Below are 21,281 nucleotides of genomic sequence, written 5' to 3' on the forward strand. Positions count from 1 at the left end.
TGCTGGGTGCGATCTTCAATCGAAACGAAATAGGTCCACCATGCATCATGTGGGTAAGAGCGTGAAATGAATGGTAACAAAAAGTTAAACAAATAGGTTTACGAGTTTTGCCAACTTGATCAAGAGTACGATTGCACTCATTGCACGGGGCCTTATAAATATAAGATCCTACGTGTAAGCGATCTCACTAAGCTATAGATAACGAAACAGATCACACTGCAGTTCCTTGATTTGCTTTTGCTGTACCGTGAAATAGTGAACTAAAGTTAAAAAGTTACCAAACCCGCACCGAGAACGTCTGTGATTTATAGTAAAAATGGCGACCTTCAACAACGAAAGCAAGCAGGGTGTGAGCCGAATGTAAGTATGGAAGCGAAGTGCAAAGAAAGTGGAAAACAGAATGGAATGTTTCTGTGCATTGTCACAGGAAGCTGTGCGGAATTGTGAAGTGATAGATGAGATAATTAAACTGCATTGGACGTTGCCTACGGAGCAGAGTGTCCCCTACTACTAGCTCTTGAAAGTTCAAAACAAGTCGTCCAAGACCTTGCAAAACAATTGTAGCGATGCACTTTTGTTCGGTTTGTGGTGCGTCTCTATCAATCATCTGGGCTGCCCAGCATCAGAAAGCATCATTAAACAAACGACCCAGTGATGTGCCACAGTGTCCGATTCACGCTCAATTTACTCCGGATTGGAACTGCATTGAGCAGAAGGGAGTGTTGTGTCAGTGGTCGAGGAGCAATCACCAACGCCCGGCCACAAACAACAAGCCCCAATCATGGTCATTTGCTCGGTTACTAGGTAGTAATTGTAGGAGCACAAATTACATTACACCACCGGGTGAAGGTGGCTTGGTGACATGCAATTGTGCCTTGTACGAAACAGTGTCGCAGAGTGGCTAAAGACTACTCTGGGGCATTGAAGAGATGGGCGAAGTCTCTTAATGGAGGACATGAGGATTCATTGCTGCCTGAAAGAGTGCACTTTCCACTATGTGGGATGGTGTTTTCCCTGACATATGCAGTAAATAAAGCAACCCCAACCGCAAACCACTCTTGGAGATTGAAGTCTTTCTCACCTTCTTTCGCTCTGGATCATTCGAGTATGTTGTCAAGGCACCAGAATAGTAAAATGGCGCGTGTTTGTACTAGAAATGAAAACAACCACTTTGAGACTTTTTCTTCATCGGCACAACAACCTCAGGAGATCTAGAGGCCTACCATTTCTGGCTTGATTTGACTTTATATACGCGTAGCTGAATGGCCAGTGCTGCGTACGGGGAATTGATCTGGATGGGATTTCATCAAGAATCAAGGTCAATCACCAAAAATAATGCTAGAAGAACATAAAGCAAAATGGTCGTACAAATCCAATACCATACAATAATGAAGAATGGCATTTTGTAGTTAGTTGTACAAGTACTCGATCTCCCAATCCAACATCTTGTCACCGGTCGCTTGGTAAAGAAATCGTTGAAAACAAACCAATCAATTGCATCACTTTGTTTGGTTTCCTGATCGAAGTCCTTGTTTTGCTCGCGATCGTCATCATACAAAGCATTCTCCTGGTGACCCCCTGGTTAGATGAATGTTTACCAAACGATCCTCTCGGGTTGTCGGATCGCTTAGATAAGGCTATGGTGTTGATTACCGATCATTCGAAGCCATAATATTATTTTACCTTTTCAACACCCAAATCAGACACACAAACCACCCTGATCACGTGTTGGTGTGGATGCGATCTTTACGTATCCTTACAGAGACTTTTTGAACTGAGTTTTATTTAAGCCTTGACCCGCAATGAGTGGACGATCGTATTTTTCTAATGCCCGTCCTTATCATTGGGCTCGGCTGAATCGTTGTTGATCGCGTGACGTCTTCATCTTGCACAATAACATGTTATTTTGATAATTCTCAAGACAATCCCTATCCCTTCCCCTTAGTACCACCAAGCACCAGCGAGTTGTTGTGTACCAGTTGCAAAAAAAACTGGGACATTCTAGTGTGGAGTAAACCAGTTGTAACGTTTTTTTCCCCCATTGAGTTGATTTCCGCCTCTGTTGTTGAATAAATATTGCCGCGATCTCGAAGGTGATCGACAAAACGCACGGGAGACAAAGAATCGAGCAAACTTCTCCACCCTTCGTGGCTTTGGAGCAAAACAAAGAGTATTAAAATTCGCAACTATTAAATACCACTAGACAGTCCGATTTACCACCGGTACAGGTGAACGGATACCTTAACATAAAACCCGTTCAAGCAGAACGGATCAACACGGTGGAGCGAACAGAACAACTGTACCATGCGTGACATTTGCTGTTGCGCGCGTGCCACCAACACCGCAAACGGAATTCCATCGGTACATCTCTGTCAACAGAGTGGCTTGAACGGTTGTAAATCAAACTTCGGCCCATCGCTACGCTACGTGTTAAAGCTGCATCCATTTAAACTCATCGTGCTCCCCCTTTGGAAGGGATCCTACACGGCCGCTTAATGGTAACAACAACACCATTACTTAAGAGCGTCATCAGCTTTTCATAATTACCCTTATCCCTCCCCCCGGTTCCTACCGTCGTGGTGCGCAATCACTGCTGGCTTTCTACCGCTACAATCTGCGCAAACATTTCTCCCGCACACTTCCACGAACGGCACACCGCCCAAATACAGTCCTTGTGTCTGTCACGCGAAAACATGCACCCATCGGCGGCACCGTGCGGTGATGGAGGTTTTATGCTATCATCCGGCGACGCGTACCGTCACTAGTGTTCGAGGTGCGACAGTGTACGGTTCAGTAACAGGAAGCACACGGGCCACACGACACTTGTTCGGTTGTCGGTCCTTTAGTTCCCTTTCGGTTTGAAGTTAATGCGATTCACTACGCATCTTTGTTCAGTTTTACGGTGTTGATTTCAAGGTGGTTGAAGAGTGTCCGTTATTAGCATAGACTTTATAAAGCTTTAATCATCCTAAAAATATACAGAAAAATAAGAAAGTGATTAAAGCTTCTAGTTAGCTTACGAAGCGTCACAAAAATACTGTTGCGAAAATGAGCAAATTTACTTACCTTCAAAATGGTAACGCACCGAACGGTGTTTCGAACGGTGCTGCTGCACTACATACGAACGGTCATCACCACCAAAATGGACATTCGAACGGGAACCGGAATGGTGGTTCCGACTCGTTGCCGGCTGCTGAAGCCTACCAGCAAAAGGGAGCAACGAGCGGTCCCTTCCATATGCCACGCACCGAGCACGCTGGGTAAGTTCGGGCGTTATACGGTGAGCTTTTGTCACTACACAAATGGCTTCTGTCACTAACCGGAACCGACCGGTACTGGTTGGTGTGGCGCAGGAAAGATGATCCGATACGGTTTGGTCATGGAAAACATGCAAGTGCAGACAGGGTGAAATTGCACGCAGTACCTGCTCAAGATTGTTGAACCGTCACAAGTGATCGATATGGACTTTCGGGGAATGTTACGATTTGGTCTATACTAGTGTAGTGCTTAATGAATCTTTTAAGAAGAGTCATTAAAATCAGGAATCGACTCTCAAAAGATTCAACTCTCAAATTCAAGGAGGAATTCAAGATCGTTGAACGCCATTAATCTTGGTTGATTCATGAATCTTTGCAATAGAGATTCAGATTCATGAACTTAATTCAAAGATTCATTTACAATCATGAATCTGAATCAGATTTACAGATTATAGTACAAGTTAATACAAACAAAGAATAGAGAAATTCGTCTATTTGTGTGTCTAGACGTAAGATCAATCCTGTATCAAATGTCTCCAACAAGATTACCATACTAATCTAATCTAATCTTGTCAGCCATTTCCAAAACAATTGTTATTACCTACTTTTCTAGAGCAAGAGTCAGTTAGGTCACCGTCTAAACCTTCGCCTTCGAACGAATCCATCCGAGCGATTTTTTCCCATGAACCCGCAATGCCATGAAATTATCAGCACGGGATTCACGGCACTAACACCAGCACCAGCAACATAATGCGACATCATTCGCAAATACATGATCATCATCGTGGAAAGTCTCGATTTCGATTCGTCGCCCTACCCTTATCAGCATCGTCATCGAGAATGTTCGTGTTTTTCAAACGGAATAACAGTGTCTCGCGCAGCCCCTCTCTAAGCTCATGTTTGGCATATTGCTGTACCGACACACCGTCCGATGCGGTGGCCGAAGACAATTGTGTTCGAAGCAGTGTGTGGGGCGCTGCTCCTGATCCGATTGTTGCCGATTGACTACACAGCCTGTGTGTTGGCGATCGTGCCCCCACGAACCGTTCAAGCAGGGTCATCGCTAGGCGCGTTGACGTCCACTGACGGCATCGGTGTCGGTGGGAAGCTGTTCGACCACGAAGCTGATAACGAGAGCGATGCAGGCGTAATTTGTTGGCACAGCCTTCAAATGGCAGGTGATTAGTTGGTTTCTTCTCCGCCCGCTAGGGCCTTGCCTTGCACGACTTTCTTTTTTGTTTGCGAAACTTTCAGAACGCAATTCTTACCGTTGATTGCTTTAATATCCTTTGGGGAGCCGAAGACGGTAAACGATAATCAGCAAGGTCCCTACGGCACGGCAATTTGTTCGTGACTGCAAGTCACCTTTCATATGTCTAGTAATGGGCACTCTGTAACGTAGAGACCGTAACGCTAATAGTTTTCCTTTCGCTTTTCTCACCCCTAATAGGTACACCTACGACACGCTGCAGGAAATCGCAAATTATCTCCTGGCGCGCACGGAACTCCGCCCGAAGGTTGGCATCATTTGTGGGTCCGGTTTGGGTACGCTGGCGGACCAGCTGACCGATGTGGACAGCTTCGACTATGAGACGATTCCCCACTTTCCCGTCTCGACGGTGGCCGGCCATGTCGGACGACTGGTGTTCGGTTATCTGGCCGGTGTACCAGTCATGTGCATGCAGGGCCGTTTCCATCACTACGAAGGATATCCGCTCGCAAAGGTAAGCATTGCCTCAGCCTCTATGGCAAAGGATCGGACAAAATCTAACCGATTACCATTCTCTCCATGCCCAGTGTTCCATGCCCGTGCGTGTAATGCATCTGATCGGTTGTACACATCTGATCGCGACCAATGCGGCCGGTGGTGCCAATCCCAAGTACCACGTGGGTGACATCATGCTCATCAAGGATCACATCAACCTGATGGGGTTTGCCGGCAACAATCCGCTGCAAGGACCAAACGATGAGCGCTTCGGACCACGGTTCTTCGGCATGGCCAACACGTACGATCCGAAACTCATCCAGACGGCAAAAGTGATCGGCCGTCAGATTGGGATCGAGAATGAGCTGCGCGAAGGTGTCTACACCTGTCTCGGTGGACCTAACTTTGAAACGGTCGCCGAGGTGAAGATGCTGGCCATGCTCGGTGTCGATGCGATCGGTATGTCGACCGTGCACGAGATCATCACGGCACGGCACTGCGGCATGACGTGCCTCGCCTTCAGCCTCATCACCAACATGTGCACGATGAGCTACGAAGAGGAGGAAGAGCACTGTCACGATAGTATTGTTGGTGTCGGTAAGAACCGGGAGAAGACATTGGGCGAGTTTGTTAGCCGTATTGTGAAGCATATTCACTACGAAGCGAAGAAGTAAGTGTTTTAGGTGCGGAGATATTGTCGAGAAATTCTAAAGCAAGGTGAGAATGTACAATGTCGGGAAAGAAAACCAACCAACAAATGATCGTAAAGTAGCTTTTTGACTCATTAAATAGCTGTAAGCGTCAATGTAAATTAGGTAAAACAATTATCGATTTAGCTTTAGGTAGGGTAAACGTGAACGTAATATAGTTAGATATATCGCCCAAGAACCTTAAGTGTGCTATAGGTTAGGAAGGAAGAAATTATAAAGTTTCTGCCACGGAATAGGTAATTTTTTACAATTTGTGCCGACGATCTGTGCGCAATGCTTAAAATAAAACAATTTTTTTAAAACAACCCCATCAACATCAACTTAATTTAAAGTTGCAAAAGAAAAAAATGTACATTTAAGTAGAAAGTTCAATAAGCACAATTCTAGTGCATTCCGGTCTCGACCGGTCAATTGACACGCTGGTGGGCAACGCTAACTCAATTGCAGCACCACTGTGACCCACAGCGCGTTGACAATGACCCCGACAATGAGAGGGGAGGACGCGATAAAATGAACCTTAAAGCGCATCACAAACCGTTTTATCTTGCCCCGCTGTATCCCATTCCATTGAAACCATTTGCGGGTGATGGCAGCTGATTTTCCGCCAACCAGCTCACCGATCGTACATCTTTGCACCGTAGATCATGTCATCATCAACGTCGGAAGCAATTGTTTCTGATGATGCCCATTAAATTGGGCAGTTTACACAGTACGGTCGGAAAGGATGAAAAGAAAGCGCATGAATGAAACGTTCGCATCAGGTTCCTTTACAAACAAAACGAAATAAAACAAAGTACGAAGTTTAATAAAAACCGAGGCAACATAAAATAAAAGGTTGTACGAAGTTCCATCAACTTTTCCATCCGATTATGGCAAACTATGCAGCGTGCTATAAATACGGTTTGGCGCTATAACATAATTATTGCATGCTTCAGTGCAGAAACGTAGCGGGAATTTCATATCAGAGGAAATTTTTCTCTTGTGTTAGAATAATTAGATAACCAAGCTTATCTTTTTAGTAAAAAGATTATTAAATAAGAAGAATAATTCTTTAAAAAAAAACTCTACAAGAAAATCTCTTTGAAGATGAATTCTCCGAAACGAGTGTGTGTTATCATCGAACACCAAACATTGCGGTGGCTGCGTTTATTACGAAGCCATAACATTCCACGCTTCCCTATTTGAAAACATTCCAGCGCTTGTCATCTCGTATCACAAACACCAGCACAGATTCACCGGACCAGCTCCAACGGCCACGGCTCCACCGTCATTAGCCAGTCACTTGCATTCGATCGGGCACCGTGAATGGGTGGTTTAGACGAGAGGAGTCCCATACGTGATTTTTTGAACGTACTGCACCGTACAAAGTGCACAAGTGTATCACGCTAAAGAGACATTTTGCTTTTGATTCAAACTTTGCTACAGCAGTGAAGATCTTTTACTTCTGAGTAATTTAGTGCTACAGCAGAAGAAGTGCACAGTTACGGAAATGAATCGTACAAGTGTTAACGAATATGGCAACGGAGAACAGCAGACTAATATAATCAAAACACCAGGCAGCAAGCGGATCAACGGATTGTACAACCCTGCGCAGGACAGTGCTGGGTACATATAAAGTGTTTAATGTTAATATTATCAGTTTACGAAACCGTGCGAAGCCGTGTAACCGTTGTCCGGCAACATAGCAGAAGTGACTCCAAAACTGCATTCAAATAGCATTCGGAGTGTGTAGTCGGAGAACTTGCGCAAACAAAGGTTTCACAGTGATAGGACTGATGCGTTAACGCCTGAACTGGAATGCCTAACGGCCGCCCCTATGATTGATGGGACAAGCAGGTTGTAACGGTTTAAATTATATCACGGAGGGAAGAGAAAAAACCCACGCAGAACCCTGGCGAGATTAGTCTAGCGCTGTGCTCTAGGGCAAGGTCGGACCACATTATTAGCATGACCAGAACACGCATCTAGTACCTGGCCTCACGATACTTTCTCTTTACAATGCAGAACTTTGACCGAGAGGAGCGTTAAACTAGAGTTAACCATGTTTCTTAGTTAGGGAGTTAATATAACTTCAGCCAATGTAGACCTTCTTTCAATGGTATGGATTAACAATGAATATTACATCCTGATACATTTGGATTTTCTTAAACGAACCTTAATCTTCAAGGAAATATAATCTCATAACTCTTACGTCCTATAAATCAACTAAAGAAAGTGTTAGCAATATTCCCCAAAGGAACTTCCACCGTATCTTTGTGCAATATACAAATCAGCTAAATATAGACATGCATTCGCTTACCTTGTTATTCAGGTGATCATTAGCTACCTAGCGCAGCAAAGCATTGGCACCGATTCGTGCAGGACGTGTCGTTGTCGCAATTAAAACATCAAGCAAATGCCCATTTGTGACCACTGCCTTTTTTTTCTTGCCGTTGTCCACAAAACACCTCTCCGCAACCGGCAGCTACGGTAGCTACGAGATGGTACAGGAAATCGCCACTTATCTGCTGGACCGCACGCGTATCCGTCCCCGGTGTGGTATTATATGCGGCTCGGGGCTGGGATGTTTGGCCGATCAGCTGACCGACGTGGATAGCTTCGACTACGAGACCATTCCACACTTTCCTATCTCAACCGTGCCGGGACACGTGGGACGGCTTGTGTTTGGCTTTCTGGCCGGTGTGCCCGTGCTTTGTATGCAAGGCCGCTTCCATTACTACGAGGGATATTCACTGGCGAAGGTAAGCCTACTACCGGTACTATGCACAATGGCGAAGCCAGCACAAACACCACTTAGAACACCGTTTCTGCCAGAGTAACACAGTAACTCAAACCAATCACAAACAGTAACGCAATTACGGCAGTTGTAAGTTAAACAAAGGGCCAAGAATATGGCTTTTATCTGCAAAACTTGTTCATTTCCACTGCTAAATGCAAGCGAAAGTAACAAGCGATCACTACGTCAAACGTAAACAATGTTTGACAGCTGCCACTGCACGGTACGGCATGTCAGTTTGAAATGGCGGGTAATGGAAAAAAACCGATTTTTTTAAGTTTTAGTATCCAACCGTTTCGTAACTCTTTCCCTTTTCTTTAGTGTTCCATGCCGGTGCGGGTAATGCGACAAGTCGGCTGTACACAGCTGATAGCCACCAATGCGGCCGGTGCCATCAACAGCAACTACCGCGTCGGTGACATCATGCTCATCAAGGATCACGTTAATCTGATGGGATTTGCCGGAAACTGCCCCCTGCTCGGACCGAACGATGAACGGTTCGGGCCACGGTTTCTCGGTATGGCAAAAGCGTACGATCCGACCATACTGCAGGTAGCGAAAGAAGCGGCCAACCAAGTGCCCGGGCTGCCGAGCATCCTGCGCGAAGGTGTGTACTGTTGTGTCGGTGGCCCCAACTTCGAAACGGTCGCCGAAGGACGTCTGCTGGCGTTGCTGGGCGTTGATGCGATCGGTATGTCGACCGTGCACGAGATCATCACGGCACGGCACTGCGGCATGACGTGCTTCGCTTTCAGCCTCATCACCAACATGTGCACGATGAGCTACGAAGAGGAGGAAGAGCACTGCCACGAAACGTTCGTGGACGTTGGCCGCCAACTGGAGGGACGGATCTGTGAGCTGGTGACGCGTGTTGTCGGCACCATGCGGGAGTCTAATGGGCGGAAGGAATAGCATCTACTAAGCGCTCTATTACAATAAAATCACCATATTTCCCCATGTAACTACTTCCGTTTTGTTGTTTATTGTTGCCGTTTTTATAGTATGGTTGTTTGTTGTGTGTGTATGTGTGGATGATGTTTTGGAAATAATTTTATCATGTTTAAATTCACATTAACTTTTGCCATTCATTCGATTAGTTCTCTCAACGGTTCTATGTTTTTTTATCTTCTTTCACACGAGTACAATGTATCTGCCTCATTTATATCTTCTTTTGTCCAGATTAATACTTATGTTTCATGTTTGCTTTTTCCAGCTTAACGAGCCTGTTGCCACATTAGTTCGCTTTCTTTTTCAACTCAATCACTTTCACCCATTTGCCAACTGTTTAATCGATTGAGCAACGTTGTACTTCCTTTCTTCCTTTCATTCATTTATATTCGATTCGAACTTCATCTTTTACTGTATACAAACATTCATTTCAGTAATCATTTGTTTTGTTTTCATGGCTTGGTGCTTTTCTAGGCTCTCTGCAACTGGTGGAAGAAATTGTTACAATCAGCAATCAGTTGACGATGTTAGGCATTTCTAGTTACTCTAGTGTCTGTAATGGTTTGTTCTTTATGTTTTTATATTTCGCGTTTGTATGATAAATTTTAACTTTTCCTTCTAGATAGCATTATGGTAGTAGAATTGAAGTAAGAAAAGGGTAAAAATGTGTGTTTGCTTGTTTTTTTTTATTCTTAAAAGGTTTACTTTTTTAAAGAGATCTCCGATTCTGATTTGAGTGGTTTTTTTTCTTCTCTTTTGTTTTGTTCCATTGATCCGTTTGTTTCTCCCTTTGCAGCATATTTTGCTTAAATTCACTAAAATATCAAATGAGCACTTTTTGTGTAGATATTGGTTCTGGGATAAGAATTCCGTCCATTTTCGTTTAGCATTCATTCATCAAACAAACTGGGTGATTCTCATACAACGTGTTGCAGGGACACTACTACCGTTACCGTTACTGTGGAGCAAAAGTGTGTTCAAAAGGTTAATACAAAAATTGGACAACTGTGTTTGAGGAGGGGGTTTGTTTTCAGGTTTCTTCTCACGTTTACCGTTGAATAGTTGTATCGATTCTTCCGGTCGCCTCATTTAGTTACTATCCCTGTCGTCCGACGAGTGTTTTGTGCCTGTGTTGTGTTTGGTTTCTGGTAGTTATCATCAGTTGATTTTGTCATTTGGCGGTGGTGGATGTTTAGATCTACATTTTATCAGCATTTTCTTTCTTTAAGTTTGGGCCTTACTTTATTTCCTTTTTCCTCTAAGTGAATGTTGTTGAACGTGTTTCGTCACCGTCGGGCGTGTGCTTGATTATCGGACAAAACTAAACGGGTTCATTCGTTGAACATTGTATTCCAAACATGTCAACCATGTTTGAAATGGAGCTGCCTCGACTCATGCCAAACATCAAGCTTGTCCGTCATTCTAATTGTTGATACGCAAAATAAATCCACTGGACACTAGCGGCAAAATTATGCTAAGGCCGTTCCGGTGCCTCAGAATTCCTCCCGTTCGGCGTACGAACAATGCATGTCATAACTGCCACCCCATCATCCATGATGGCGGGATTCTTTGCTGTGCGGTTTTACAAGCAACAGATAATTTTCTAATCGTTTGCCTCTCACAGACGATCGACATCGACCGTAGGTCAAAGCTGATTCGTTAGCACACCACCAGACGGCATGGGATGGTGAACGGTCCCTAGGGTCAGATGCCCAACAATTACATCTCTGTAAGGTTTTCTTTTCATCGGCTAACACGAAAAAAAAATACACACATAAAAAAAACTGAAAAACGCCACGCCACATATGACCGAAACAATATGTCGAAAGGTTAATGGGTAGCTCGGCGGCGCGATTCGATAGGGCGGGCCCCTTCACCATATGGCAACCTACGGGATACCGTATACACGCTATCAGCTCGTAAAATTCTTCCCATTGGCTCCCATTGCGCAATTTGGCATCGGTGATGTCAAAAGAAACGTTTCCAACAAACAGGCTGCGACAGCAGAACATTTAACAGAACAGAAAGAAAAGAAGCGCTTGACAATTTTTAAAACAAAATATATAACAATGAAAAGTGATATAACACAATTATGAAAAACAATATTGAAGTAAAGAAAAACAAATACGAGAAACGATAAACCTGTTCGACTGTCACAATTTATTGTGTGATCCTTCCTCTCGTTCGCTTTATGTTTGCTGCGGCTCCGAGTTGTTGTACACGAACGAACCATCTACTCGATACTTATGTGTGTTATACTTGTGTATGTGTCTCCTGTACGTATGCAAATGGTGTTGCATATAAAAGTATCATTTTTACTACAATTTATTTCTTGTCGTTTCATTTCCGCCTAATCTAATTCACTACAACGATGATAGAAGGTGCATTTCCTTGCGGAAGGAGGGAAAGGATACGAGATTGGAGTGATGTGCACGGTTTGGTTTAAATCGGTGCTGCACAACGTGTCCACCATTTATATATGTATATATATTGGGGCCGATTAATTCTTATGACACACACTCACTCACACATGCGCTCCCGCGCCGATCGATCAACCAAAATTAACCAGCCACGCACGCATGTGTTTCTCGTTTTGGAGTTGTTTTCTTCTATCGATAATGATTACATCATACAATTGTTACATTTGTGTACCTGTGGCGCCATTCTGCCTGCGTATCTTAATTAATAAATTATCATACGAAGTTCACCACCAATCACTACTCAACTAAGCTTAATAGTGCACTTTCATCCTGTTTAACGGCAGAACGGCAGGAAGGTGTAGCTTCTTTCCTATATCGTTTTGTTGCTTTTCTATCCGGATCTATCAGCTCCCAGTACAAAGACGAATGTAATGCGGCTGGCTACGGTTGGCTTTCCGTTGCACGCTGAGTACCAAAACAACAGGCCCCAGAACAGCGTAGAAGTTGTTTTCTGCAGTAAATTGCTTTACTTTAAAGATATTTTTGATCATAGCTACCATGGTTAAATTTTATTTTTTCTAGAACCTCTTGCTTAGCATGCGAGTCTTTACACGGAGTATAGGTTCCCGCACAGTAACACGGGAATCGCTGTAGTATGCAATATCAATTTAAATAAATAAATTATAGCCAACACACGCGAACGCACAATGCGTAGTATAATTAAAACGAAAACTTAAACAAAAAAAACTGCACACATCTTAAACACAGCAAACAAAAGCTAACTAAAAAGTAACGCCTCCATTGCGTTACCGTGGAAGGTACACTAATACCCTCGTCGCGGTAACTCGTCATCCCGCATTAGTATAATATTCACAAAAAACTAAACACAGTAACTATTACAATTAACTAAATACATTTTTTCAGACGAAAAAATAAGTTCCCTTTTCGGTTATTAGTGGTGCGTGCAGGAAAAACACAACCCCAAAGGGGCAAATGAATGTGAACAACTATCCTGCATAGCGTTTCCTCGCAAATGTCTCTGTTTTGTCATGCAGCAGTTACACGCCCCACTAACACTCTAGAGCACACACTGCTGTTGTTCGTCCTGCTCTCCAGGCCGAATATACCGATGGAAATGAGTGCAAAAGGCGCGTTTCGTAACCATTCCCCCTGTTCCGTACCTTACCTTATCTCATAAAACGAGTTCACTTCTAAATGCATATCATTTTCCGAATGTCCGCACGCGACCCCTTACTTTTGGTATCGCTTCTTCTGCTCCTTTTCGGCCTTCTTTTCTGCTTTTTTGAACAGTTTTTCGCGTTCACGTCGCTCCTTTTCGTTCTGTTTGCGTTCCTTTTCGTTCAGTCGGCGCAGTTCCTTAATGTTGCGCTTCAGTAGCTTCTTGTCGTCTCCGCCCACGTTTAATATCTTAAAGTCTGGTTTGTCGAGCTGTAGCAGTGCGCCACCCTCGACCGAGTGCTGCATGAAGGCCGGTATATGATGATCAAGACCGATGCCGAGCAACCATTGGCATACCTGCCGTGTTACACCAAACAAAGCAATAGGAGGTTAATAGGAGTAATTTACGCACTGGTATATACACACACAGTACCTGTTCATTTGACCACTCTTCGACGGGACCGTTTTTCCACTGGTGTGTATCACGGATGCGATCGCTTGAGAAGCTAGACGTTGAACCAGAAAGGTCAAGCGTACGGCTCGGCGAGTAGGCGCCGGGTGAGGTCGATCCGCTCGAGACGCTCGACGGTGATGGAGGGCCCTGCGATCCTGCCGCCGGGCCACCGCTGGTGGATTGTCCCTGCTGTGGCTGCTGCTGCCATGGACCATTTCCGCCTGGAGGAGATAAATTTTGTGGAAGTATGTTTTTCACTGCGGATGAAACGGAGAGAAAAAGAGAAAAAGCCAAGAAAAAAAAGGAAAAAAAAACCAAAAGAATCTACAGTTACCTTTTGGCTTTCGACTAGGCACACGAAATGATTGTAAACCGAAACGAAAAAGTTCCATTGCACAGTACCGAAGTGATCGATACACCAATAATATACGCACATACACACATACAATGGTCCACATGCATGTCCAGAACCACACAATACCACGAACAGATAGATAAACAGGTATTATTTATTTAGCCTTACCTTTCGGTTGTGCTTCGTTGACAGCTTTCTTGATTTCCACCAGCAAATTTTGCGACAGCGATGCTGCCGGACTGATGTGTCTTTGCTGTTGGTTGATCTCGGAATAATCGTCGCTAGAGTCGCGCGACGACCCGTCATCGATCAACCCACCACCGGAACCACGGCGACCTTCGCGTTCCGCCAGCCGCTCCTTCAGTTGCTCCGCTAACAGTGGCGGTGTAATGCCTTTCAGGCCCTTCGGCCGCCGGCTTGGGTACATCCAGCTATCGCTCGATAGTCCACTATCCTTCAGCTTATCCGTCGACGAACCGAGATCGCTATCGTACGAAGATGCATTCAGATCCGAACCGTAGCTCGAGTTTAGCTTCCCATTATCCGACCCAACAGCGGTACGGTAAATGTTCGGTATCGTCGTGTGCTGCTGTTGATCTGTGTGCCCACCCGCGGAGCTACGATCTTTGTTCACCTGGGCATACACTGGCGGACCGGAGTCTTCTCCCTTCAGTGTGGCCACCTTACGATTCACGATCTGCGGCGTACTGTACAGCCCACTGTACTCGTGCGAACCTTCCGTACCGGTTGTACTTCTCGTCATATGACCCTCCTCGTCGCTTTCATCCAGGGCACAATCCGAACCGCTATTACTGTGACTCCGTTTACCCGGCAGATTACGCTTCGCTAATCCACCTCTCGCAACCAAATCGCTTTTCCCCTTGTTCAGTGAGTTATCTAACAACTCATGCTGTGGCACGGCAACGTCTAGATCGTCGTCCTTGGCTGACGGAGGCACCTTGCGCTCGACAGTTGCCGTTTTACCGTCCTCGCCTTCACCGTCCGGTGAAAGATCGCTGAACTCGGTATCGGAAAGATCCGTTTCCAGCTTCTGGAAGACGGGTTTGGGCGGTTGGCGGCGGGACATCTGAGGCGTCAGCTTCAGACTGGCACTGTCGTACGGCAGTATCACCGGGAAGCCGGCTTTTCGCTGCGTTTCTTGCAACTCTTGCTCAAGGCTGATGACGCGATCCTTTAGCTTCTTCACCAGCGCATTGTACTCGGTGTCTTTCTCTTGCAGATGTTGCAAGTAATACTCCTGGAACTGAATCTGCGAGGAGAATAAAAGCAATTAATTTCACAGTATCCTTATGGTCCCAAAACACGGCTCCACTTACCATATCCCTTTCCCGGTGCTGATAGTCGCGCAGTATTTTCTTAACCCGACTGTACTTCTTTTCCAGCACCAAATACTGTGCCTGCGATTGCTGCAACATGTTCTGATAGTTGTTGGCTTCCTTTTTAATGTTGGCCAGTTCACGCTCCGTTTGCTTAACGCGCTCATTCAGCAGCTCAGCCTCGTTGCAAGTCTGCTGATATTTAATGAGCTAGTAAGGTGGAGTTCGTAAGCACAGGCGGGCACAGAAGGAGTTTGGAGGAGCGTTTGGATGCCGGGTTGCAGAGTTGATGCGTAAGGAAGGAACCGTAAAAATAACATTAGCTTAACATTCGTATACCGTGGAATATGTGAGCGATAAGTTTAATGTACACTTCTTTCCTGAAAGGTGGGCTTTTGTGTTGTTAAATCCAGCTATACTTTGCTTGTGGCAATCAAACATCTGTGTGTGGCATTGGAAAGCAGTCAATATCAATTGTTTACTTGTGTGTACAAAGTTGCATCATTTTGTTATATCAAAGAAGACCAGGTTACCTTTACAGATATGTTAAAATTTTGCTGTCGTAAATAGTGCCAATTTGCTTTTTGCTGTAGCTGATCTTGTGCTTAGTGTTTAAGTGAGTTCGTGAATACATATTTAGTTTTTTATTGCAGATGGAGAGATTTAAAATGCGTGAGCTATCAATGACAGAACAGGAAAAGTGTAACAGGACAGACGCATGTCTAGCCAGTCAAAAGAGCAAGGGATTTTGTTTTTGCAGCAGAAAACAGCGAATGATCACACACGGTTGTTCTAGATTTGCATGAATTGCGTACACACACACATACACGCTCGCGCGCGCACGTCCACTCGCACACATATACAGACATCGCTTTGGTATTAGCTTTCATCCTTGTCCCAACGAAACGAAAACAAATAAACAAAACAATAAACCCACCACCGCCCGTTAACATAAATAAAAACCTTAAAACATAAACGAAACGAGTAAATTAACTTACCTGTTGCTTCAGGTTCAGAATGTCGCCCTCATGCAGTGCAATGGTTTTAAGGTTCTGGACATATTAATGTTTGGTTTCGTGTTATTTTCAAATAAACAGGGTAGGTACGGTTCATTGCAAAGAACATTCCGTGGGGGGTTTCCAGTTTCGATGAGCAGAGTACGGTAGTTTTGTAGATGGTTTCGGGGCGTGTAAATTGCAAATAATTTCGACACCGAGATAGTAAGGGAACGTGAACATTGTACAGCCAGAGAGAAGAGAAAATCAGATTCCGGTGGTATTGTGTGTTGTGGTACAAACAAAAATTATTGTTGCATACATAATGTACGGTTTAGGAATTGTTTTTTTGTTTTGTTTTTTTTTTGCATAATTTCGAGCGAGTGGGGTGGGTGGTTGGTAGAGTTGGTTGGCAGTGACAAAGATACAGATGCATTGCGTGTGGCGGATTGGAAAGAAAGAAAAGAAATTGGGAAAATATTCCAATAAACAGATGTGTTTGTATCTGGTTGGTATCAGGTTTTGTCGTTTTGAACGGATAAGGCAATTAAATTGTCGATGTAAAAATTAAAACGATCGATGGGAATTCAGATTGCATGAGGTTTCATCGATATCTTCTTCTTCAGTATCATCAGGAAAATTCTTCTACACGGCTAACATTACGCTACACTATTGCAATCACTAAAGTTAAATCGAGATAATATATGTAACAAAAAATGTAAACCCAACAGAACACTACGACCGCGGTGCATCTGTGAAGTGGCAGTGCTAAAGAATAACATGGTAGCGCATGCATGCATTCTGCTCAGTTTTCATACCCAGCGTGACATGCAGAACAATCTTACCGTCTCAATGGAAAGAGTATGAAATTTTATATACATTACTCTTGCAAGCCTTTAGTATCCAGCCCATTCCGATCTCCGCGTTGTTTGGGAGGTTTCGGTCCAGCCATTTGCTTGCGCCAGTTAGAGAATACCCATAACACAAATCATATTCGCTCTAGTTCTCCAAGTTATATCATAATGGCACAAAATAAAAAGCCACAAAACAACATAAAGCAACAAATGGTAACACTAATGCTGAACACTGCTAAGCGCCGTAGAAAAAAAGCGAGGCAAAATAAAACCGCACAGTGACTATAAAAACTACAACCTAGGATTTTCATAAGCTATGTTTAACGTCGGTGTAACGTCGACGCACAGATGATAAACATTGTGAAACGCTTGAAGCACTATTGAACGAAACTTTACCGCTTTATGCTGCAACAGACAATATGGCCATTCCCAATATTCGTTAGAAGGATTGCGATTGCACAGTAAAAAAGAACGAAATGGAATAGAACAAACCAGTTAACCGTATACAAACGCGAAAAACGGAACGCAAAACACTAAACTTGATCGTAAAGGAACAATCTGTACGACAAATCTTATCATTGGTGCGAATAATTAGAAAATACGGAACAATTTTATGAAAAATACAAAGCAACTTTCGGTAGGAAGGTAAGGAAAAATTAAAGCCATTCAACTTTCAAATTTTACACTGCCTCAAGATGCTAGCAATAATTTAAGTTCATATTTTGGTTTCACTCGATTTAAGAGTTATGCTATAGCAAAGTTAATTCACAAACAATACTGTGTGTTTTCCTTATTTTTCCATCCATAAATCCATAGTAATATAGAAACACAACAACTGATAAAAAGTTACAGCTTTGTTTAGCTTTATCTTGGGTTAATCGACATTTAAAGCAACTCAGGAATGATTCATTCCGAAAAGCTAACATAATCTCGACAAACGACAATGTATTTCAAACCAATTGCCATGTCAATGGACGATTGAATGGAAGAACTGATGAAGGTTGCGTATGGTAAATGAAGATGATACGGTAGTACAGTGAAAGCGGGAACGTTGGAAACGATTTTCTTACCTCCTGTAGGATCCGGCGCAACGACTCAACGTCACTGCTTCTTGCAGCTTCAGTTTCGAACAGTGATTCGGCTGCATTCGTCGTCGGACTGACCGGACCTTCCGATACGCTGGAGTTTGCCGATACCGGTAATGTACTATCTTCGGAGATTTCTGCATTTCGACGGATATAATCCTCCAGCTGTCGTTTAACGCGTTCCTCCTTCTCGCGGTCTGCCTGCAAGCTTTGGCGGATAAGCTGGGCCACTTCCGAATTTTCTGGATCTCGCTCGCGTCCAATTTGGAACCGTACCAACCCGGAAGTGTTACGCAGAACGGACGCTGCGTACGCTTGCGTTACACCGACTAGACTTTTACCATCGACTTCAATTATTTGATCGTTCACCTAAAACGTTGAAAGATCGCGGGAATTAGTTTATTGTAAGTGAAGCGGATTAGGACATGCATTCCAAACCTGTATTCTTCCATCACGCGCTGCTGCACCATTATCCGTAATGGTCTTAACAAAGATACCCAACTTCTCCAAGCCAGCGTCCGCTCCGACACCCATACCTGCAACGAATTTGGCAATAGATGTGTTACAACGCTTCGCATCTATGTGACTCTGTACAGCTTCCTACCTATTATGCTCAATCCCAAACCCTCAGGTCCCTTCATCAGTTCCACCGGGAAGACGTCCATCTTTTCGACACGCTTCTCCAGCTCATACTCTGCCGAAGCAGCCACCGGATCGACGTCCTCATTCCGTCGATCGTAATCATTCACCGAGAACGTTGAAAACACCTGCATCGGGTTGGAGCTGAATTTCACCTTTGTGTTCTTTTTCACGTACCCACGCAGATCATCATCATCGTGCTCACGTTCCGCCTCTATCAGTCCCGGTACCTCCATCCAGAAGTTACCATCCTCAAAGAAATGCACCCCGTCCGGATTAACGTACACCTCCTTGCAGCGTATGGGCGGATACTCGGGAATGTAGAACCCGGCCGAATTGTTCGACTCATCGTCGGCGGAAACGTCTGCCTCACTGACAGCCTCAACACCGATTACATGCTGTCGGTGTACCGCTCCTTGACGATCCTTCTCGTCATCCTGACCTTCGTCCTCTTGTGTTGCCTCCCCATCGTCTTCTATTACACCCGTTTCACCCGCAGATTCCTCCTGCTTGCTCAGATTGATACTGTCCGAGGTGGTGGTTGTAACGCTCGGTATCGAATCACCAGTATCGACGTACGAATCGGCAAGGATGGACGAGGAATCGAGAATGGTTTGGTTAAGCAAATCGCAGGTCGTGTTGTTGCCGATGCTCCCATCCTCCGGCTGACTAGTGGTGGAATTGTTTCTGCTAGCGCTGGTTGGTGGTGGTGGTGGCGGAGGTTTATCACGCATCGAAGATCCCACCGTAGACGTTGAGGAGGTTACATTCCTCGGTGCCTCGAGAACATCCTTCAACCAATCAGGCTCGTCCGCGGTGGCACTCGTTGGGGCCTGCTTTTGCGATACCGGTACCGATGGAAGCTGCGATTGATGTGGAGGTTTGGCGGCCAACCCATTTGTAGGTTCACGCTCCGGGACGGACGGTACCTGTTGGCGGGTACTTGCCACTACCCGTGCGGTTGGTTCTTCCGTTTCCGCTTTGGCTTGATTATTGAGGAGAATTTGCTCCACTTCTCGTGCCTGTTCATCTGAGAGCAGCGGTCGTTGTCTATGAACGGAAGGAGGGTAAATCAACTGTTAGTGCATTTGTGAGTGGGATAGTGTGAGTTTTTTTTCTGCTTTTCTAACAACAAAGCGAGAACTCCGCTTGTACGAAGATCACATATAGATTAGGCGAATTATCTTACTGCTCTAAAAGTTAACGTATTGAAAAAGAATCGCAATCTTCACTTTACCTGATCTTGTTCTCCAATATTCTATTCCAACGCAGTAATACGGGTAATGTGCATTCATTCGATGCATGGACGAAAATGGAACATAGCGAACCAAATGCAAGCGAAGAATCGTAGCCCAACGTGGCGTGGTGTATGTCGATGAGGTGATGATATGTAACGTGTGCATGTGGTGAAGATGGCATTCGTGCGTCGTAGCGTGTAATACATGATGTATTTTTGTGTTGTTTTTGTTTTGTTTTGCAGATTTTCCAAACAAACAAAATTTAAATACCGGAAATAAGGGAACGAAACGCAAAGCATAACAAGATGCGCGAGAAACAAACACATGAAATAAAAAAAGAAAGAGATATGAAAAACAGAGATCAATTTAATTTCGAAATCAAAGGGATAGGTCCTCATGATTATGTCTGTAGTAGTAGTGACCTCACTATCAGTATCTGAATTGTGCGCCCATAAAGATAACATGTGTAGCCCGATGTCGAGTGAAAGAGACCATGCAGTTGAGGCGTGTAATAAAAGCGAAACTGGTGAAGTGGTAACTTTAGATAACGCGGACCCCGACCATTATGAATATATCGAATACGTGAAATGCTTACAATACTTATTGACTATAGTCCTCATTTTATAGGGAAGAAAAAAAAGGAACATTCCACACTATTCATGAAGATAATTTCTGTAAACTTTCGCTAATAAAATGTCGAGTCGAGTCATTGCTCCTGATGGAGGCGCACAGTGCCTCGTAAAAAACATCTGTTTCTATTAATGAATACACAAAAATAACAATTTTTGGAATGTTTTTTAAGCTGTTTTATCTCTGTTATTAGCTGATAGCACGATGATATAATTCCCAAGTAAGTTCTCGGTGAACCTTTCATTAAATCATACCCTACTAGAGGACAACGAACGTTTAAAAAAGATCGGTTGTGATTGACGATTGCGGTAATTGTAATGCATTCAGCAATCGGAATTTATGCGAAGCTGAAGTGATTGCCTCTTTGTTTATTCAATGAATTTCAATCACCGCTCTCATTACCACGAGAGTATGCCAATAGTGAATGCGTTACACACAGCACTAAGGCACGGTGATCCCCACTCTCAGCTGGCGGCGATTATGGAAAAGATGGAACACATTTGTGATGCAAAATATGCAAACCCGGGACACCCGCTCAACTACATTGGCCGGAAACTTTACAAACCGGCACGATGATCGATAGACTACATTCCCTGACAGCGAAATTTATGCCCTTTTTCTTGTCTTGGGGGTTGGTAAAGGCAATCAGATGTGTGCTGCTTGTAAACAACCATTTACACACTACACGAGAGTTCCATT

The 21,281-nt window shown here is 44.2% G+C and overlaps 3 protein-coding genes across 4 annotated transcripts in view; 2 read left to right on the forward strand and 1 right to left on the reverse strand.

Moving 5' to 3' along the window:
* The first annotated feature begins 209 nt into the window (after positions 1-209).
* On the forward strand, positions 210-5,974 carry LOC128301447 (purine nucleoside phosphorylase). Of its 2 annotated transcripts, none has more exons than XM_053037936.1 (3): positions 210-360; positions 4,708-4,981; positions 5,055-5,974. In XM_053037936.1, the coding sequence occupies exons 1-3, from the start codon at positions 317-319 to the stop codon at positions 5,634-5,636; spliced, it is 900 nt and encodes a 299-aa protein (XP_052893896.1). In that variant the 5' UTR covers positions 210-316; the 3' UTR covers positions 5,637-5,974. The 2 variants fall into 2 exon arrangements, with proteins under 2 accessions (XP_052893896.1, XP_052893894.1); XM_053037934.1 differs by lacking the exon at positions 210-360 and adding an exon at positions 2,523-3,260.
* Positions 5,975-7,161: 1,187 nt separating this feature from the next.
* Positions 7,162-9,407, forward strand: LOC128304914 (purine nucleoside phosphorylase-like). Its single transcript, XM_053042156.1, has 3 exons — positions 7,162-7,277; positions 8,137-8,413; positions 8,770-9,407. The coding sequence occupies exons 1-3, from the start codon at positions 7,162-7,164 to the stop codon at positions 9,358-9,360; spliced, it is 984 nt and encodes a 327-aa protein (XP_052898116.1). The 3' UTR covers positions 9,361-9,407.
* Positions 9,408-9,602: 195 nt separating this feature from the next.
* LOC128304911 (uncharacterized) overlaps positions 9,603-21,281 on the reverse strand; it is a 31,689-nt gene continuing 20,010 nt past the window's right edge. Inside the window, exons 4-12 of the mRNA XM_053042154.1 lie at positions 19,952-19,972; positions 18,680-19,764; positions 18,514-18,611; positions 18,061-18,444; positions 16,140-16,193; positions 15,142-15,351; positions 13,973-15,074; positions 13,429-13,706; positions 9,603-13,352 (exon numbers count right to left, since the gene is read on the reverse strand). Coding sequence (XP_052898114.1) covers positions 13,068-13,352; positions 13,429-13,706; positions 13,973-15,074; positions 15,142-15,351; positions 16,140-16,193; positions 18,061-18,444; positions 18,514-18,611; positions 18,680-19,764; positions 19,952-19,972 — 3,517 coding nt within the window. The 3' untranslated portion in view covers positions 9,603-13,067. The remainder of the gene's footprint in view (positions 13,353-13,428; positions 13,707-13,972; positions 15,075-15,141; positions 15,352-16,139; positions 16,194-18,060; positions 18,445-18,513; positions 18,612-18,679; positions 19,765-19,951; positions 19,973-21,281) is intronic.

The sequence above is a fragment of the Anopheles moucheti genome, chromosome 3 (genome assembly GCF_943734755.1).
Source record: "Anopheles moucheti chromosome 3, idAnoMoucSN_F20_07, whole genome shotgun sequence".
NCBI lineage: Eukaryota > Metazoa > Arthropoda > Insecta > Diptera > Culicidae > Anopheles > Anopheles moucheti.

Bases quoted from the DNA above. Each gene is read 5' to 3' on its own strand.
- LOC128301447 (XM_053037934.1), top strand. From the start codon at position 3,049: ATGAGCAAATTTACTTACCTTCAAAATGGTAACGCACCGAACGGTGTT. The intron at 3,261-4,707 runs GTAAGTTCGGGC...CACCCCTAATAG, and splicing joins CCACGCACCGAGCACGCTGG to GTACACCTACGACACGCTGC. The intron at 4,982-5,054 runs GTAAGCATTGCC...CTCCATGCCCAG, and splicing joins AAGGATATCCGCTCGCAAAG to TGTTCCATGCCCGTGCGTGT.
- LOC128304914 (XM_053042156.1), top strand. From the start codon at position 7,162: ATGAATCGTACAAGTGTTAACGAATATGGCAACGGAGAACAGCAGACT. The intron at 7,278-8,136 runs GTACATATAAAG...CGCAACCGGCAG, and splicing joins CCTGCGCAGGACAGTGCTGG to CTACGGTAGCTACGAGATGG. The intron at 8,414-8,769 runs GTAAGCCTACTA...CCTTTTCTTTAG, and splicing joins AGGGATATTCACTGGCGAAG to TGTTCCATGCCGGTGCGGGT.